The following is a 20937-nucleotide window of genomic DNA, read 5'->3' as shown; positions in this document are numbered from 1 at the left end:
GTTCCTTTTTCTCCACATCCTCTCCAGCACTTGTCGTTTGTTGATTTGTTGATGATGGCCATTCTGACAGGTGTGAGATGGTACCTCATTGTTGTTTTGATTTGCATCTCTCGGATGATTAGTGACTTTGAGCATGTTTTCATATGCCTCTTGGCTTTCTGAATGTCCTCTTTTGAAAGGTGTCTATTTAGATCCTTTGCCCATTTTTTGATTGGATTGTTTATCTTCTTTTTGTTAAGTTGTATGAGTTCCCTATAAATTTTGAAGATTAAGCCCTTATCAGATATGACGTTGGCAAATATGTTTTCCCAAGAGGTGGGTTTTCTTGTTGTTTTGTTGATGGTTTCTTTTGCTGTGCAGAAGCTTTTTATTTTGATGTAGTCCCATTTGTTCAGTTTCTCTTTAGTTTCAACTGCCCTAGGAACTGTATCAGTGAAGAAATTGTTTTGGCATAAGTCTGAGATTTTGTTGCCTTTGTATTCTTCTAGAATTTTTATGGTTTCCTGTCGTACATTTAAGTCCTTTATCCATTTTGAGTTTATTCTTGTGTATGGTGTAAGTTGGTGGTCTAGTTTCATTTTCTTGCATATATCTGTCCAATTTTCCCAACACCATTTATTGAAGAGACTATCTTGGCTCCATTGTATGTTCATGCCTCCTTTGTCAAAAATTAATTGAGCATATTGGTTCGGGCTAATTTCTGGACTCTCTATTCTATTCCACTGGTCTATATGTCTGTTCTTGTGCCAGTACCAGGCAGTTTTGAGAACAGTGGCTTTGTAATACAGTTTGATATCTGGCATTGAGATCCCACCTACTTTGTTCTTTCTCAGGATCGCTGCAGCTATTCGGGGTCTTTTTTTATTCCAGATGAATTTTTGGAGAGTTCGTTCTAGATCTTTGAAGAAGGCCATTGGTATTTTAATGGGAAGTGCATTGAATTTATAGATTGCTTTGGGTAGTATGGACATTTTAATGATGTTGATTCTACCAATCCAAGAACATGGTATGTTCTTCCATCTGTTTATGTCTTCCTCTATCTCTTTTTTCAACGTCCTGTAGTTTTCTGAGTAGAGGTCTTTAACCTCTTTAGTTAAGTTTATTCCTAGGTATCTTAATTTTTTTGGTGCGATGGTAAATGGGATTGTTTTTCTAATCTCTCTTTCTGAAAGTTCACTATTGGTGTATAGAAATGCCTCAGATTTCTTGGGGTTAATTTTGTATCCTGCTACATTGCCAAATTCATGTATTAAGTCTAGTAGCTTTTTGATGGAGTCTCTAGGGTTTTGTATGTATAATATCATGTCATCTGCAAATAAGGACAGTTTTACTTCCTCTTTTCCAATTTGGATGCCTTTTATTTCTTCTTCTTGCCTAATTGCAATGGCTAATACTTCCAGTACTATGTTGAACAGGAGTGGTGAGAGTGGGCATCCCTGTCTTGTTCCTGTTCTTAGGGGAAATGGTGTTAGTTTTTGACCATTGAGTATGATGTTGGCTGTGGGCTTGTCATATATGGCTTTTATTATGTTGAGGTATGATCCTTCTATTCCCACCTTTCTGAGAGTTTTTATCAAAAATGGGTGTTGGATTTTGTCGAATGCTTTTTCTGCATCAATTGATATGACCATGTGGTTTTTTTCTTTCAATTTGTTTATGTGATGTATCACATTTATTGATTTACGGATGTTGTACCATCCTTGCATCTCTGGGATAAATCCTACTTGGTCATGGTGTATGATCCTTCTGATGTACTGCTGGATCCTATTTGCTAAGATTTTGTTGAGGATTTTGGCATCTATGTTCATGAGGGATATTGGCCTGTAATTCTCTTTCATTGTGATGTCTTTACCTGGTTTTGGTATTAGGGTGATGCTGGCTTCATAGAATGAGCTTGGAAGTGTTCCTTCCTCTTGAATTTTTTGTAGTAGTCTGAGGAGGGTAGGTTTTAGTTCTTCCTTGAATGTTTGGTAGAACTCCCCTGTGAAGCCGTCTGGCCCTGGGCTTTTGTTTGCTGGAAGCTTTCTGATGACTGCTTCAATTTCTTCCATAGTTATTGGCCTATTGAGGTTTTTAGATTCTTCCTGATTGAGTTTTGGAATGTTGTATTTTTCTAGGAATTTGTCCATTTCCTCCAGGTTGTCTAGTTTGTTGGAGTAGAGTTGCCCGTAGTATTGTTTAACAATCATTTGTATTTCTTTGGGGTCTGTTGTTATTTCGCCTCTATCATTTCTGATTTGGTTTATTTGGGACCTTTCTCTTTGCTTCTTGGTGAGCCTGGCGAGGGGTTTGTCAATCTTGTTTATCCTTTCAAAGAACCAGCTCTTGGTTTCATTGATTTTCTGTATTGTTTTTTTGGTCTCTATGTCATTGATTTCTGCTCTAATCTTTATTATCTCCTTCCTTCTGCTCACTCTGGGGTTTTCTTGTTGCTCTCTTTCTAATTCTTTGAGTTGTAGAGTTAGATGATTAACTACCATTTTTTCTTGTTTTTTGAGATAAGCCTGTAGAGCTATAAACTTCCCTCTCAGGACTGCTTTCATTGTGTCCCAGAGGTTTTGGATTGTTGTGTTTTCATTGTCATTAGTGTCCAGGATGTTTTTAATTTCTTCTTTGATGTCATCGGTAACCCAATCAATATTTAATAACATGCTATTCAGCTTCCAAGTGTTTGAGTATTTTGGGTTGTTTTTATTGTAGTTTATTTCTAACATTATGCCATCGTGGTCTGAGAAGATGCTTTTTATGATCTCAATCTTCTTGAATTTGTGGAGACTTTGCTTGTGACCCAATATGTGGTCTATTTTTGAATATGTCCCATGAGCACCTGAGAGGAATGTATATTCCGCAGCTGTGGGGTGTAGCGTTCTGAAGATGTCAATTAAGTCCATCTGATCTAGTGAGTCATTTAGGATTGCTGTTTCTTTGCTGATTGTTTGTCTAGCGGATTTATCCAGTGATGTCAGTGGTGTATTAAAGTCCCCTACTATGATTGTGTTATTGTCGATATCTCCCCTGATATCTTCCAGAAGTTTTCTTATGTATGTGGGTGCTCCTGCATTGGGTGCATATATGTTTACCAGGGTTATATCTTCTTGTTGTATTGATCCCTTTAGTATTATGAAGTGGCCTTCCTTATCTCTGGTTATGGCCTTCACTTTGAGATGTATTTTGTCAGATATAAGTATTGCTACCCCAGCTTTCTTTTCCTTTCCATTTGCGTGAAAGATATTTTTCCATCCCTTCACTTTCAGTCTGTGTGAGTCCTTTCCAATGAGTTGGGTCTCTTGTAGACAGCAGATGTATGGGTCATGTTTTTTTATCCATTCAGCCACTCGATGTCTTTTATTTGGAGCATTTAGTCCATTTACATTTAAAGTTATTATTGAAAGGTACTTGTTTGTAGCCATTTCTTTTTTGTGTGTGTGTGTGTGGCTGTTTTCTTTCTGAGCTTGATATTTCTTCTTTTACACCAGTCCCTTTAGCATTTCTTGCATGGCTGGCTTGGTGGTGATAAACTCCCTTAGCCCTTTTTTGTCTGTGAAGCTTCTTATTTCCCCTTCAATTTTGAATGATAGCCTTGCTGGATAGAGTATTCTTGGATTCAGTCCTTTGCTTTGCATCACTTTGTAGATTTCCGTCCATTCTTTTCTGGCCTGATGTGTTTCTGTTGAGAAATCATTTGATAATCTAATGGGAGCTCCCTTGTATGTTACTTTCCGCCTCTCTCTTGCAGCCTGTAAGATTCTCTCTTTATCCTGAACATTTGCCATGGTAATTATGATGTGTCTTGGTGTGGGTCTTTTCGGGTTCACCTTGTTTGGGACTCTCTGGGCTTGTGTGACTTTTTTCTTCCCCACCTCAGGGAAGTTTTCTGATATTATTTCTTCGAATAGGTTTTCTAATCCATGTTCATCTTTCTGTTGTTCTGGCACCCCTATTATTCGTATGTTGCTTCGTTTCATGTTGTCCCAAAGTTCCCTTAGGCTCTCCTCCTGTCTTTTAATTTTTTTCTCCATTTGCAGTACAGTTTGAGTGTGTTTTGCTTCCTTGTCTTCTAATTCACTGATTCGGTCCTCCGCTTCTCCCAGTCTACTGTTGATACTTTCAATGGTGTTTTTTATTGCAGCTATGTCGCTCTTCATTTCTTCTTGGGACTTACTTAAGTTGTTGATTTTTTCATCTGTTTCTTCTAGCTTCTTGCATACGTAGTTGAGTTTTTCATCTGTTTCTTCTTGCTTCTTGAACATCCAGTGCATGTACTCTAGGAACCTTATTCTGAATTCTTTTTCCGTCATGTTGCATATCTCTGTCTCACTTAGCTGCTTTTCTGGCGAGTCCTCCTTTTCTTTCCTTTGGGGGTTTCTTTGTCTACCCATGTTTGATCTCACTGACATTACTAGTTGTTGAATCGTTCAGTGGCTGGACCCTGGGTGGCAGTGGCTGCTCCCTGGGTGGCAGTGGCTCCTCGGTCTGTGGTTGCTCCTTGGGCGGTTGTGGTAGCAGCGGCTCCTCTGTTGATAGCAGGGCCTCTGATGGGTGCGGTTCACAGTTGTGGTGGCTCTTCTGGCTGGTGGAGGGAGGCTTCAGACGCAGCAACTGTTCCCCAGGCAGAGCGTGTGGTGATCAGGAGGCCGCTGTTGCTTGAATCTTTCCGTGGAGGGGTGCAGGTCTCCCCTTGGCTCTTGCAGTCGCACTGTTTGCGAATCGTTGCCTCCGGGTTAGTAGCCGATCTCTGGATGCCGGTAAACGCTGCCTGAGATGGCGCGGTCTCGCCGCTGCGCTGGCGCCCAGAGGGAGGTTTCAGCCTCAATCTCTAACCATCCGCATTTTTTAGGAGTTTTCTGTCTTTCCTGGCTGCAGACTGTCTCTCAGCTGAACCTCCCCAGCTTGATCGGGCTGATTGTTACCCGTTTCAGCTGCTCGCCCCTATCTGGTCCGGGACGAAGCACCAACACGTCCGTCTAAGCCTCCGCCATTTTCTCCTCCTGACCATTTTTTTTTTTTTAAATGAATAATGCTGAAACCTGATTTTTTTTTCTTGTTTCTTTTATTTGCCACGTTAGAAAAGGATTTCATGCTTTTACTGAATGCTAGGAGAGACTATTACATTTGTGGCAAGGCTGTTATAACCAGTTAGAATAGGAGTTATTTGTTTTATTTTTGAAAAGAATCAGGATTTGCTCTTTTGAAATTTTATTTTTAGGGGTGTGTGTGTGATTTGTAAAATCTGTTCTAAAGGCTTACATGTCATCAGATAGGATATAACAGGACAGTAAGGATTATTATATGCCACAGTGAAAAATGTTACATGAACCTATGTAATAATTTCATTTTCTATATATTTTTATCTCTTTAGAGTTATAGATAGCAGTATGAAAAACTTCAAAGCATTTTTTCGGTGGCTCTATGTGGGTAAGTTAAAGCATTCTTGTTATTCTCACACTTTTGTTTTTAAACTGTAGCAATATCAATCCAGAATATTTACTTTAGTAAAATTGCAAATACCTATAAAAGTAGAGAGAATAGTATAAATGAACCCCCTTCACCCAGTTTCAGCTGTTTTCAACACATGGCCAGTCTTATTTCTTTATACATCCATCCACCCCCACATCCTCTCAGATGTAACTTGTAGCATTGGTTATCTCTGTCGCTCACTGATAATTAGCCTTTGTTTAATGTATTTTTTAAACCTTCCTCAAGGATATGTTTTTATTGATTTTTAGAAAGAGAGAGAGAGAGAGAGACAAGGGGAGGAGAGAGGGAAGGTGGGAGAAAGAGAGAAACATCGATGAGAGAGAGAGAGAGAGAGAGAGAGAGAGAGAGTGAGAGAGAGAGAGAAACATTGATGTGATAGAGAATCATCAGTCAGTTGCCTCCCATATGCACCTGGACTGGAGATCAAAACCACAACCTGGGAATGTGTCTTGACTGGGCATCAAGTCTGTGACCCTTGATGCATGAGATGACGCTCCAGCCCACTGAGCAATACAAGCCAGGGCTAATTAACCATTTTTTTTTTTTTTTACCTTGTTTAACCCCTTAGGTTAAAATAACATTTTTGAGCCCAGCCAGCATGGCTCAGTAGTTGAGCATTGATCTATGAACCATGAGTTCATGGTCGATTCCCAGCAGGGCACATGCCCAGGTTGCAGGCTCAATCCCCAGTAGGGGGCATGTAGGAAGCAGCCAATCAATGATTCTCTCTCATCATTGATGTTTCTTTCTCTCCCTCTCCCTTGCTCTGTGAAATTAATAAAAAGGTATTAAAATTTTTTTTTGAATCACTGTTATGTATTAGGCATTGTTAGGTGTTAGAATTAATAGAAAAATAAGACACAGCCTCTGCCCCGAGTAGCTTATCTCCTGTTTTATACTTTGGTTTTCCGTCTCTAGATCTATGCAGTCCATATGGTAGCCACTAGCCACATGTAGCTATTTAAATTAGTTGAAGTTATATAAAATTTTATATTCAGTTCCTTCGTCATGCTAGACCAGTGATGGCGAATCTGTGACACACGTGTCAGAGGTGACATGCGAACTCATTTTTTTGGTTGATTTTTCTTTGTTAAATGGCATTTAAATATATAAAATAAATATCAAAAAGATAAGTCTTTGTTTTACTATGGTTGCAAATGTCAAAAAATTTCTATATGTGACACAGCACCAGAGTTAAGTTAGGGTTTTTCAAAATGCTGACACGCTGAGCTCAAAAGGCTCGCCATCACTGTGCTAGGCACATCTGAAGTGCTCAGAAGCCACATGGTTAGGGGCTACCGTGTTGGCCAGCACAAACTAGAACATTTCCGTCGTCACTTCCATTGGACAGTGATGCTGTAGCTAAATAGAATGTGGACACTTGTGGCCTTTTTTTTTTTTTTTAAATCTCTACACGATCTTTGTATTTGTAGGTAATTAACATTCTTATTGATATTAAAAATTTTAATGTTCACTTTACAGCATGTGCATATTTTATTGAGGCCCATTTGTACTGTTATTTTTGTGACCTCTCTTAAAACCTTTGAAGTAATCCAGCATACATTTTCTTCCAACATATGCAAAATTTAGTTATAAATAGAATTTATCCCCTATTTGTTACAACGGCACAAACCTTCTGATATTTGAAAAACAAACTTCATACTTGTCAGCCTAATATAATTGCTTTTGATAAAATAATGTGGTCTGCAGATGTTAACATTTATAATTCTTAGATTTTTCTCAAAATCATACCAACACTAGCCAGGATGGGGAGCCGGTGTGTTTCTCAGGCCAGCCTGTTATTTGATCAGAGTTGTTAATTAGAATGAATTACAGAACACTTAGAAATAATTTCCTTTTACAGAAGTAGGGCTTTGGTTTTACTTATAATTTTTGGAGTAATTTAGGCAGCTTACATTCTTATTGCCTGTCTCTATGGTAACAAGAAGTGGGATTAGAAGAGGAGTGAATTGCCGCTCAGGCCTTGTTAGAACAGGACGCTGTGGGAGGCACACTAGTTTGGGCACTGGGGCCTCATGGGAATCTGGCTCTGCCACCTTAGCTCTGTAACCTCGGCTTGCTCTTGTGTAAAATGTCATCCTAGCGAAAGCAGGGACTTCTTTTATACGCGGTGTCCCCAGCACCTGTGCTACGCTCAATAAGCAATTTTGGGAAGGACAAATGAATGAATGGATGAGTAGAACCAGAGTATGGCTGGCTTTACCAATAATTTAGAAGTTTGAATTAAAAGTAGTTTTAAAATAATCTGTATTTGCAGAAGCATGTCCAACATGCCTTTTCCTGACCAAACACAAGAAGCACATTCAGACACTGCTAAAGCACAGGCAGCACACTTCATGACTTAGGGGCACGTAACACAGCAGACACAGTATGGATGAAGATAGCACAGGTACTAGGCTGTGTAAATAGACGTATATGCATGCATACACATGGATTGTAGTGCAAACTCCTTTACACAGTGAATGAGCCCAAGGGAAAGAAACACACCTGTGGTGTTCTAAGGCTTTGGAGGAAAGGATTACTTGCAGATTTTAAGAGAGGAAACATCACCGGGGTAGAAGGAGGAATCCTAGCAAAAGCAGTCTTAGCACAAGGCAGCAGTTGTATTTGTTTGTCTGGAGTGGCGGTGGGTTGGGTTGAAGGAGCAAATGAAAAATAAAGAGTTTAGGATGATTAGCCCAACCATTGGGAACCTAGAAATAGAAACCAAGTTTAAATTCTTGACCCTTCATGATTTAAAACATTTTTATTAAACGTACTGGGGTGATATTGGCTAATAAGATTATATATAAGTTTCAAGTGTACAGTTGAACACTCTGTCTTCACTACCCAAAGCCAAGTCTTCCTTCACCATATTTGACCCCCTTTGCCCTTCCTGTAGTTTTTAGAAGAAAATAAGTTTTTCTTGGTGAAAAGAGGATGTTGAAAATTGAAAATTTGGTCCAGTGAAACACATTCGTCTTGGAAAAGCATCTATAATTAAAATTATGTTTGTAGTTTTTCTTTAAAGGTAGTTTTTAAATTTATATTTTCAGCAATGTTGAGAATGACAGAAGACCACGTGATTCCCGAGTTGAATAAGGTAGTATATAACAGTATATTTCTCTAATGTGTTATTTATGGCCTGGTGGAGCTCAGCTTTGCTAGTTGTCTTGGTATTCTTATTATACAGTTATTAGTTAATAGGCTATCAGGCTGTAGACGTGAGACAAATCTTAGTAAGCTTTTTGTTATCTCACAAAATACCTTTATTATGGCTATTCTTATGAGATTTAACATTTTTAAATCTTAAGTACATTTTTATTTTTCTGGGAAATCTGGTACTTAGATATTCTTACTTATTTTCTTTCAACTATCAGGATTGTGACAAATAGCAGTGCAGTCTCTTTCCAGGAAGATTTTACAGATTAGGTCAAAGTTCCCAAAAGTGCAGCTCACTCATCCTCACCCCTGCCCAAACTGTCCGATCTGAATAGATTAGGTAATTTTGAGCCTGAAAAAACAGAGAGCAGTAAAATTAGCCTCGGTGGAATAAATAAGTAAATGTTGCAGCTCAACACAAAGTAGATCTTCTGTGCTGTGGGTGCCTGGACTTGTCATCCAGGAAAGTTCACAGTTAGCTGTTCTAAGACATCACTCTTACCTTTATATTGGGAGATAAAACATGTTCATTGTTGGGGGACCTAGATGTGTGCTTTTTGAGGGCTGAAGGACCTGGGTGAGGTGAAGGAAGGGACATTGCGAGAAGCAGAGGCCAGCGTGAAGTACGCAGTACTGTGGAGTGCAGCCCTTAGCTCAGGTGGAGGTGAATTACCTGGGTTTACCGCCCCCACTCCCACAGGAGGGACTGCACTGGGCCCAGCACAGGCCTAGCATGATAAGCAACCTTGGCCATGAGGAGCCCTGGGGCTGTTGGAGTCTCTGATTGGAAATGGGCTTAAGGGTTTAATTACAGGCTTCTCAGAACCCGGGAATTTCATATGTTCAGAGTTACATAATCTGGGCTTCTATTGATATTTCCTCAATGGAACTTTGTTTATTTGTCTTTCGGCTTTTAGGAGATAGTAAAAAAAAGTCACATTTATCATTACATGATATTTCTTTATTGGGAAGCTTTCTTTTATCTTGATTTGTTTTCTTTTTGTTTTTGATAGATGACTCAAAAAGATATCACCTTTGTTGCTGAATTTCTTACTGAACATTTCAATGAGGTAGGAAATTGGTATTTCTGTAATGCTGGTTTTTCTTCTTAATAATTGCAATAGAGCTGGGTAATGGTAAGAAGTGGTCAAATTCAATCCAGTTTAATTGAAGGTCCTTAGCAGTTACGCCTTTAAAAATATTGAGCTAATTAATGGCAGTGTTTGTTTATTTCACATATAGCCTATAAGTTGAACTTTTGTTTGATTGTGTGTCTTACAGTCCATGAAAGAAAAGAGTAACTGCCACTAACAGCTCTCTTAACAAAGTTTTTGGTTTAAATATAAGATTGTGTGTGTGTGTGTGTGAGTTGATTTATTAATTAAACTGTACTTATCCTTTCTAGGCTCCAGACCTTTATAATCGAAAAGGAAAATATTTTAATGTTGAAAAAGTTGGTCAGGTATGGGCTTTGGATTTAATTTAGTTTTTTTTTTTTAATTTTTAAAAACTAATTTTAAAACATTAGCAGTGTTAGTCTTTATTATCCAGAGTTTACGGAAAGTAATATAAGGCCATTTATAGAGTAGCCCTGCCCTTTTAGTGGAATAAATAAAGAGGAGCAGTTTTTAAACTTTTTGGTCTCAGGATCCTTTTACATTCTTAAAATTATTGAGGACCCTAAATAGCTTTTTTGTGGGGTGTATCTGTCAATGGTAGATATTATTAGGATTTAGAAATGAAACAGTATAAAATATTTCTTGATTCATTAAAAAATAACTTATTAAAAATAACAGTTCCATTACATGTGAATATAAATAATTTCAATGAAAAACAACTATCATTTAGAAAATATAACTTAGTAGATAGTGGCATTGTTTTATAATTCTGCAAGTCTCTGATGTCTGGCTTAATAGAAGACAGCTGGATTATCATATCTGCTTCTGCATTTAATCTGCTGTGATATGTTGTTTTGGTTAATTATATAAAGAACTAGAGGCCCGGTGCACAAAAATTTGTGCACTTGGGGGGGGGGGGTCCCTCAGTCTGGCCTGGCCTGGACCCCTTGGGGGATGACCACCTGCTGGTTTAGGCCCACTCCCTGGGGAATTGAGCCTAAGCTAGCAGTCAGACATCACTCTGGCAGCCTGGGAGCCCTTGGGGGATGTCCACTTGCCAGCAGGGAGCAGGCCTAAGCTGTAGTCGGACATCCTTAGCGCTGCTGAGAAGGCAGGAGAGGCTCCTACCACCACCGCTGCACTGGCAGCCGTCAGCCTGGCTTGTGGCTGAGCAGAGCTCCCCCTGTGGGAGCTCACTGACCACCAGGGGGCAGCTCCTGCATTGAGCGTCTGCCCCCTGGTGGTCAGTGTGTGTCATAGTGACCAGTCATTCCCAGTCTTTCTGCTGTTAGGGTCAGTTTGCATATTACCCTTTTATTATATAGGATATCTGGCTTCGTACAGGTGTGTGTTTGGAAAGGGAGAAGTATGTTAGTAGCGATTTAGATACTTGTGGATATTCTCTGATACTGCACCAAATCCTGACAAGTGATAGTATATTAAAGGTTAGTTTCAATGTGGAACTACAATATGGAATCTAAATTGCATCAGTGGACTTCGTTCTCTAATGCACTACAGATCCATTCACCTGCCTGGCACTTTGAATGGGTCTGTCCCCCAGGCGTGATTTTGTAATGTCATGTATTGCCACTAGGAAAATACCGGTTCACTGAGTTCTGCACATCTTCCATATGCCGACACCTCTCTTCATACAGAATCCCAGAGTCGGGTTTCATTACTGTCACCACCGGTCTCATCCGTCTTTAAGTCCCGTGAAGCTGTCAATTACACAGTGACAGATACAGGATTTTCAGAATTTTAATTTTGGCATAAATGTTTAAATCTCATCATTGGCAACCAATACCAGCAAGTTGTTTTGTGTAAAGTGACAGCCTCACTTTCTTTATTTTCAAGAAAATATCTGCCAAGTACCCAAGAATGGATAATCGTTTTTTTGCCAGTCATTCTTTCATATAAAAATGTAATCCCATTAACATCAAAAAAGTGCCCGGCTACATCACAGCTGCGCTGTCCGGTGCTCTCCCTGTTGGTGTGCAGTAGAAGTGCCTTAGGGATGCTTCCTGGTGCTGTCACACAGGACATTAAGGAGACCTGTACTCCACGGTTGAGCGTTAATGAAATCAATAATTTCAATAGCTTCATCAGAGATGGTGAAACTGTGGGTGTGTGGCAAAGAGAAAGACAGTGGCGGCTAGGAAGGTTTGGTGCTACTGCTCGACGCTTGGTGACAATGCCGGGGATTTTCCCAGCCGTGCTTTTGACCATCAGTGCAAGTGTCATTCCAGCGAAAGGGCACACAACAGCGTGGCATCACTGTAAGAACAGTACCGACCTCACGGTCCCTGAAAGTGTCCGTGGGCCACAGGTTGAGAACTACTGCCACAGAGTAGATTGACAGTTGATACCTTTTTCAAATTAATTTATAGACTTACATGTATAAGCTTAAAACATGTTTCATGAAAATAGAACTCAAAATTTAAATTCAATTTATGGCCTGTACGTTTACAGCATTCTGATCTTTTAGTCGTTAGCAGTTTCTTTAGTTGCTTGATCACCTCACTTAGAATAACAGCAGGGCACTTTCCAAGAGGACTTGGCAGTAAAACAGACTAACTTATTACATAGAAGAATGTTAAATGTAAACAATTTGAAGCCTGATTTTAAATTCTGTGTTTGTAGTACTTGAAAGATGAAGATGACGACCTGGTGTCACCCCCTAACACAGAAGGAAACCAGTGGTATGACTTCCTTCAGAACAGCAGCCACCTGAAAGGTATTGCATGGGCCCAGGAGGTGTTGGCCAGCGCGTTTATTATTTGAGACCAGTGCACCCACTCACAGTTGTGCTGAACCCTTGCTGAGTACTTACCTAAGTTCTTTAGATTTATCTTCTGTGTCCAGTTTATTTGATTAGAGGAACAGTAAAAAAAACAAAGTGTATGACATTACCATGATCAAAAACACTATTAACTGCACTTTAGTAAGATTGCTTATTCTTAAGTATGATGTTGTCTGATTGGCATCTTATAAAAAATAGGATATTGCGAAGAAAACTAAAGAGCCTGCTAGTCAGAGGAGTCCGCTTGGCCGGTGCCAGTTTGTTGACTCCTAAAAGCGGACGCATCGGTGTATTCTCCTGAGGTTGCAGCTTTCCTGTTTCCTTGTTAAGCCTTCCATTTTCTAGGATCTTAAAATGTTGGTGTGGTAAAACCTTTCCTACCCAGAATTACTAGGGATGCAACACAAAACAGCAGCCATCCTATACGTCTGAAGATCACCATTTTAGATGAGAATGTTTTTAAAGTGTTTCTTTGCTTTCTGAAAGAGTAATCTGACCAATTTAGCTATTTCTTAGATCAGTGGTCAGCAAACTGCGGCTCGGCTGACCGCGGCTTGCGAGCCACATTCGGCTCTTTGGCCCCTTGAGTGTGGCTCTTCCACAAAATACCGGCTCTTCCACAAAATACCAACTTTTGCGCATAGGCCACGAAGTTTCAATTGCACTGTACTTGCGCGCCCGCACGTGGTATTTTGTGGAAGAGCCACACTCAAGGGGCCAAAGAGCTGCATGTGGCTCTCGAGCTGCGGTTTGCCAACCACGTCTTAGATCCTTATGGTAATAGCCACATACGTGTATTATCTTCAGTCCTGAGAAGAACCTGTGGGGAAGGTCCTGTTATCCTCATTTTACTAATGAGGAAACAAGGCTAGAGAAGGCCCAAGCTCATACAAGCTAGTAAGTGATGGAGCTAGGATTCCGCTAACTACAGAGCCCGAGTTTTTAACTGGACTCAGATGTAATCTCTGCCACTTGGATCTGGTTGCTGCTTATCCGAATGAATGAGTGAGGGAGCGGGTGGGGGAGAGCAGGAAGCGGGCAAAATTCTCTGAGGCCCAGAACTTTGCTTATTGCTCTTGTTTTAACCCTGGGAGTCCATTCTTTTTCAGGGCAACAAATACTGGATGGGGCAAAAGTAGGTTTACAGTTGTTCGTGTGGAAAATAATACAATAATTAATAAAATAATCCAAGAATAAATTCTATTTTGCATACTCACAACTGACAAAGCACATCTGACACCAAAATTAGAGGGTTTTTTCCTCATGAGACCAGTTGTGACACCAAGTGTGTGTCCGACAATTTAATCCTGACACCAGCTACGTGAGTTAGCACCGGACGCCGCTGTTTAGAGGCTCAGCCCCACAGGCTGCCCCCACTTCTGACTTCACTCGAAAGTGTGGGGACCCCAGGTGACCCACGTTCCTGTCCCACTTGGCGACAAAGTTGCAGGTTCCCAGAACTCCCCTTCTTCAAGTTTGATCATTTGCTAAAATGGTCCACAAAATTCAGAGAAAGACCATGATCACTGGTTTATTCTAAAGGAACAGCCGACTAGAAATGATGCACAGGGCGTGGAATTGGCAGGGGGCACTGAGCCCTCTCCCAGTGCATCACCTCCCAGAACCTCAAGGTGCTCACCTCCCCGAGGCCCTCCGAGCTCTGTTGTGGAGGGGTCCTACAGAGTTTTCATTATGCAGCCATGGCTGATGAAGGCATTGACCACTGGTGATTGAACTTAACTCCACCTTCTCTCCCCTTCCCAGATTTTGGGGGTTGGGGCTGAAAGTCCCAAACTTCTGACAAAGGCTTGGTCTTTTTTTTATAATCTGTAAAATGGAGAATATGATGCTTTCTTTGTACAAGTATTGTAAGCAGTAGAGATAACAGTTATAGCCCTGACCGGTTTGGCTCAGTGGATAGAGTGTTGGCCTGCGGACTAAAGGGTCCCAGGTTCGATTTCTGTCGGGGGCATGTACCTTGGTTGCGGGCACATCCCCAGTAAGAAGGTGTGCAGCAGGCAGCTGATCGATGTTTCTCTCTCATCGATGTTTCTAGCTCTCTATCTCTCTCCCTTCCTCTCTGTGAAAAACCAATCCTATCTAATAATAGACAAAGATTGAAATTGACCGTACCTTTGCTACGCCTCCCATGGGCTAATCAGCGAGATATGCAAATTAACCGCCAACAAAGATGGCGGTTAATTTGCATACGTGGGAGCGAAGCGGCAGAGCGAAGACTGAAGGCGGCTCCGGCCGGAGTGGTACCTGTTTTCCTCCGGCACCCGGGACCCAGGCCTATTGCACGAATCTTTTCATGCAACAGGCCTCTAGTAAAATATATTTTTTTAAAAAAACAGCTATAAAAAGAACCTAGTATAGTTGGTGTCAGTAAATGCTAAATTAGATATTACTTTCTACTGAAAAAGTAGCCTTTTTACAAGTAAAGAGCTTATTTTCATTGCACTGGTTTCTGTTGAGGGCTGAAGGACCTGGGAGAGGACTCAAAATGGATAAAGGTCTGTTTTTAGTATCACAATCTTCCAAAACAGCACCGGACTGCTGTTGTCACACCACTGTGGCTAAGAAGAGAGAAGAATGAACTGTGCTTCATTATATGTCTATGGTTCCCAAATCTCCCCTTTCTTCTTACAGCCAACAGAAACGCCCTGTTGGATTTCGGTGGGAAGGATAGCATGTGGAGTAACAGGCTGCTCGGACTCAGCTTGTAGTCAGTGTGGTTGTGTCCAGTGGGTGGTCAGCAGGGGTGATGGGAGGCGGGGTGTTTTCAGTGAAGTGGTGTGAAGGGCTGACGAAGTGTCCAGGGAGAACCCCACCCTCACCTACGCGGTGTGGGCTGGCTCTAATGACAGATATTTCCTTCTGATCATCTGGTCGACTATAGCTTTGTTTGTTTCTGTTTTTCTTTGAAACCAGAAAGCCCTTTGCTGTTTCCCTATTATCCTCGAAAATCATTGCATTTTGTGAAAAGGCGGATGGAGAACATTATTGATCAATGTTTGCAAAAGCCAGCAGTAAGTTCGAAATGCATGCCTTTGTGTAGGAGCAAGAACATCTATAGTGTGTGGCTCATTTATGTTAATGATCATAGTTACTAAGGTGAACCATAGAAAATGCGTTTGACTAACAAAGCTGGCAGGTTTATATGGTTCCCCCTAATATTTCCTCGTAGAGTTTCTTACATATATTAAAAACAAAAAGATGAAAGTGTTGGCATCTTTAGTATTTGGTATAAACGTTCTTAGTTACGGAGCTGTTGTGTCTCTTGTTTACTACCGAAGGGTGGGTGATTAATGCTATGAGACTACAGGGGTGGTTCTCAGGGGGCTATGTGCTTATCTCCAAGGTGCTTTCCAGCTCAGAATTGTCTCTCTCTTTCCCTTACTGTCATGACTGTCATTAAAGTTTCTTGTGTAAAAGGTTTGATGATATAGATGATTGTTTTACTAGGCTTAACCAATGGTGGTCATTCACTTTCTGTACAGTGTTTTTCTGCTCTAATGATATTTTAAATTTTATTTTATTTAGGATGTAATTGGAAAATCAATGAATCAAGCAATCTGTATCCCATTATATAAAGATACTAGAAGGTAATTCTATTTGCCTTTTGGGTGGTATAATTCAGCAGCCAATTTAAAATTTTATTAATTTTTTCCCTTTTGTTTTAGTGAGGACTCTACACGTAGATTGTTCAAATTCCCTTTTCTGTAAGTGTGTGTTTCTTCCCTATCATGTGAACAATACAGTTTTGTTCTGTGCATTGAAAACTGCATAGAATGTTTGACATTGATTTTTTTTTCCTCAGGTGGAATAATAAGACTTCAAATCTACATTATCTTCTTTTTACTATTTTAGAAGATTCAATTTATAAAATGTGCATCTTAAGGAGACATACTGATATTTCCCAGTAAGTGTTCATCTGAAGTTTGAATCAGAAGAGATAAGATTTTATTCTTAATCATAAAACATATAGCTCCTCTTCCCTACATTTCAGGTTTTGCTTAACCTGCCTTATGACTTGTCCCTGAACTGTTCTCAGTCTTGGTTTTCATGTCACTAGATAGACGATGGTGCCAGATGAGGAAGCTATATGATCCCTTCTGATTCTAGAGCAGGGGTGGGCAAACTTTTTGACTCGAGGGCCACAATGGGTTCTTAAACTGGACCGGAGGGCCGGAACAAAAGCATGGATGGAGTGTTTGTGTGAACTAATATAAATTCAAAGTAAACATCATTACATAAAAGGGTACGGTCTTTTTTTTTTTTAGTTTTATTCATTTTAAACGGGCCGGATCCAGCCCATGGGCCGTAGTTTGCCCACGGCTGTTCTAGAGTATCTGATTTTGTATTGGTGTATAGCAGTTACATGGAGGATGATTTTTAGGCTTAGGAAAAATCAAGAGCAGAACACTCAGGATTACATCTCAGGAACCTGTAGGAGTTCAGAACTGTACTTTGGGTTCCTTATAGGAAGGCCTTTTACCTGAGGTTAAGGATGCCTTTCATTCAACAAAAGGCCTCACCCACAGACACTACTTTTGAGAACCCACAGGGAATGTTCTGAAAGGTAGATCAGACTCAGAATGCCATTAGTATCTGAAATGGGTTTAAACCTGAATTTCCAGGACATATTGTGAGACCAAGATGTGAAATCATTTGGTTGTTCCAGTTGTTCTTAATTGTGTAAGGTATCTGCTACTTTGGTGACCATAAGGTTGTAAATCAAGTTGTAATGTTGATGTTGGGTTTACCTCTCTAGGTGTGTAAGTTAGTTATTAGTGTTCTAGAGTGAGCACAATGGGATTTGGGTCTGGGATTTGGGGTTTAGGTAGATACACTAACACTGATAATCATGTTCTTTCAAGCGTTTAGATTATTGGCTATCCGGGTTGTTCCACAAAGTCTCTCTTTCCCCCTCTTCTTTCTTCAAGATCTGTAAGCAATGGACTAATTGCTATTAAATTTGGGAGCTTCACATATGCCACAACTGAGAAAGTGAGGAGAAGGTAAATCTTGAATTCTGTTTGGATGGTATATAAATATGTATGTATATGTTTTGTCCTGTGAATTTTAGGAATATAGTTAGACTCAGTTAAGTGATACATACCTACAAGGCCTCCCTTGCTTGCAACACAAGGGAGGGATTGCCACACACTGTATACTTGCAGAGAGGGTTGACTGGAACCTTACCACCCTGCAGCGGGAATTTATGTAGTGGTTTCCTATAATTAGTACCCCTCAGCTAGTTCCCTGTCTGTTAATAAGAAAGTAATGTGGTCCCAGGGGCACCTGGCTGAGGTCCTTGTTACGACCAACATTATTCTTCGTGTGCTGGGATTTTCTTAGGGTACGAAAGGGCAGCAGCACCTAAGTCATCCCTGCGGCTTTGCAGAGGACAGAATTGACACTACGCAGAGGCCGATCTTTTTTTCGCTCCTCACATAAAAGCATCTTACGATAACGCCTTTGAGGTTATTGTGTCTTCACATGTAAATCCTATTTTTACTTTCAGTCTGGTTAACTCAAAATACGTATAAGGAATCATTCATGGAATTTCCACAGGCTTAAGGCCTGACCATTGAAGCTGTGAACCAACCTTATAGATTTTTATTTTTTCACGATTACCTATTTTTAGGGCTTAGTTATATTTGTGAATAATCCATATATAAGTAAGTGTGTTTTTAGTGCAAACTAATGATATATTTCAAATGTTATTGTATAGAATGTCGCTTGACTTTTTTTATCGTCAGGTTTTTTTTGCTTGGTACGAGTATGTTATGCATCCAATGTTGTCTCTGTAGTTATGATCATCTTTCAGGTAACAAAACGTATTTCACTTCTAGCACCTACAGTTGTCTAGATGCACAGTTTTATGATGATGAAACTGTGACGGTAGTTCTTAAGGACACTGTAGGACGTGAAGGAAGAGACAGACTCTTGGTCCAGTTGCCACTGTCTTCAGTGTATAACTGTGAAGACTCTGCAGAATATCAGTTCACTGGGAATTACTCTACAAGGTAACTAACTCGTCAGTAAGTTCCTCTTTCTGATATCACAGTTACAATGTTTTCAATGTATGTCATCTATTCCAGTTCTTTATGTATGCTAGATAACAGTTAACCAGGGATAATCATACAGTCAGTCATATTTTTTATTTTAAAAATACTGGCTTTAACAGCTCTTCTGTTCCTTTGCTTTACTAGTAAATCAGTAGGTATGTGCTGGAACAAGGTTGGGTATTATTTGGGGTGGAGAATGGGACTTCTGTGAGTTCTTTCTTCAAGAGCAGCGTTAATCCCACTTTATAATAGAATTAGTTACCCTAGATTGCCTTCAGGGTTTCCCTTCCTGACAAAGGGCCTCTGTAGCCACATGGAGAGGACATGGCCATTTCCAAGAGATGGCTTTGGCTGACTGAGATTTAAGAAAGCAGATCCTTTCTCTAATTTAAAAATGTGTCTATTTATTTTCCTCGAAAGAGAATAAAAAACCTTACTAAGAAGATATTTTGCTTGTTTGTAATTATAGTATTTTTGTAGAATATAGCACACAGTGTTTTTATACAGAGTCTGGTAAAATTATCTTGGGAATATCGGTAGAAACTGAGCCCATGGTTGACCCTGACACCCCCCCTAGTAAACCAGGAGGTGATCCCCTTTTCACTCCTGGGTTGGTTTTTCCCGCTCTCTAGGCTAGATGAACAGTGTGGTGCTATCCCTACACGTACCATGCATTTCGAGAAGCATTGGAGATTACTGGAAAGTATGAAAGCGCAGTATGTTGCTGGGAATGGTTTTCGAAAGGTGTCCTGTGTGGTAAGTGTTTGCAGATTGCTTACTAAGAGTAGTTACAGGAGGAAGCGACTGGATCCATATGGTCCTTTCAGGGCAAACTTTTTGTGATAAATTGCTTCTGTTGATGATGAGCTTGTTAGTCACCTTAGCTATTTAGTTCTCTTGTTCTGAGAAAGCTTACTAAGTAATCAGTAACAAGTCTAGATTTTAATTATGAAATTGTTACTATTGCATGTGGAGATTCTTTTGTGCAAAATGAAAGCTTCAGTTTAGTGATTTTGTTGAACATTGATGGGAAAATAATCCTATATAATGAAACCCTAATATGCATATCAACCAAATGATGGAATAACCGGTCGCTATGATGCTCACTGACCACCTGGGAGCAGACGCTCAACGCTGGAACTGTCCCCTGGTGGTCAGTGCGCTCCCACAGGGGGAGCACCGCTTAGCCAGAAGCCAGGCTCATGGCTGGCGAGCGCAGCGGTGGTGGTGGGAGCCTCTCCCTCCTCCATAGCAACGCTAAAGACCCCTCTGGGGATGTCCAACTGCCAGCTTAGGCCCCTTGGGGGGTCCTGGACTGCGAGAGGATGCAGGCCAGGCTGAGGGACGTTCCCTCGTCCCCCCCACCCCCCCAGTGCATGAATGTGGTGCACTGGGCCTCCAGTTTTCCTATAAAACCATTCTTTGAACTCCTGATTTCTAATTCCTTATGCATAATTAGTTAAGCCATACATTTTAAAATTCTGTGTTTGGCCTTTTTTTTCTTCAGTTAAGCTCAAATCTCCGTCACGTGAGAGTGTTTGAAATGGACATCGATGATGAATGGGAGCTGGATGAGTCTTCAGACGACGACGAGGAGGCCAGCAATAAGCCTGTAAAAATCAAGGAAGAAGTGTTGTCCGAGTCGGAGGCAGAGAGCCAACCAGCTGGTGCTGCTGCTTCAGCGCCGGAGATAGTCATCAAAGTGGAGAAACTGGACCCGGAGCTGGACTCCTAGTCTCGGTGCCATTGTTTCGTATGTTCTCATCGTGTCAGAAAGGACACAGGAGACGGGCTCAGACGTCTTGAACCACTTTTAATTCTCTTTGTGTAACAAAGAAATAAACAGCAATTTTTATCCTCATTCTGCTTCATCTTCTCTTAGTGGTATAGTCACTGTGATAGACTTTCTTTTTGCTGAAATTCCTTTATATTACTGTGTGCTGAACTAGTGCTTAAAGAAAACATAAATTGTGAAGAAAAAGGTAGGTATTGGAAATCATTCCTATATCAGGAAGAAATTACAATTAAGTAGTCATTCACTGGAAGTTTTTTTCTTTTTAATTTAAATTCTTTATTGTTTAAAGTATCACATATGTCTCCTTTCCCCCCCCGCCCATTGACTTCTCCCTGGCCACTACCACTCCCCAGCACATGCCCTCACCCCCCCTGTTGTCTGTGTTCATTGGTTAGGCTTATATGCATGCATACAAATCCTGTGGTTGATCTCTCTCCCATACTCCCACCCTCCCCTGCCTTCCCTCTGAGCTTTGATGGTCTGTTCCATGGTTCTATGTCTCTGCAT

At 40.6% G+C, this 20937-nt stretch overlaps 1 protein-coding gene across 2 annotated transcripts in view; it reads left to right on the top strand.

The window, feature by feature from the left end:
• ANAPC4 (anaphase promoting complex subunit 4) overlaps positions 1-20496 on the top strand; it is a 37215-nt gene extending 16719 nt beyond the window's left edge. For both annotated transcript variants that reach the window (XM_070398455.1, XM_070398465.1), the window contains 13 exons: positions 5360-5415; positions 8535-8581; positions 9654-9710; positions 10046-10102; positions 12399-12492; positions 15493-15590; positions 16105-16166; positions 16245-16283; positions 16382-16483; positions 17508-17582; positions 18420-18593; positions 19268-19391; positions 20143-20496. In XM_070398455.1, the coding sequence (XP_070254556.1) occupies positions 5360-5415; positions 8535-8581; positions 9654-9710; positions 10046-10102; positions 12399-12492; positions 15493-15590; positions 16105-16166; positions 16245-16283; positions 16382-16483; positions 17508-17582; positions 18420-18593; positions 19268-19391; positions 20143-20370 (1213 nt within the window). In that variant the 3' untranslated portion in view covers positions 20371-20496. The remainder of the gene's footprint in view (positions 1-5359; positions 5416-8534; positions 8582-9653; positions 9711-10045; positions 10103-12398; positions 12493-15492; positions 15591-16104; positions 16167-16244; positions 16284-16381; positions 16484-17507; positions 17583-18419; positions 18594-19267; positions 19392-20142) is intronic.
• Positions 20497-20937: the final 441 nt, after the last annotated feature.

Source organism: Myotis yumanensis, unplaced genomic scaffold (assembly GCF_028538775.1).
Source record: "Myotis yumanensis isolate MYYU_CA2020_CCGP unplaced genomic scaffold, mMyoYum1.0.hap1 SCAF_1, whole genome shotgun sequence".
Lineage (NCBI taxonomy): Eukaryota > Metazoa > Chordata > Mammalia > Chiroptera > Vespertilionidae > Myotis > Myotis yumanensis.
This window is presented reverse-complemented; position numbering and strand designations above follow the sequence as displayed.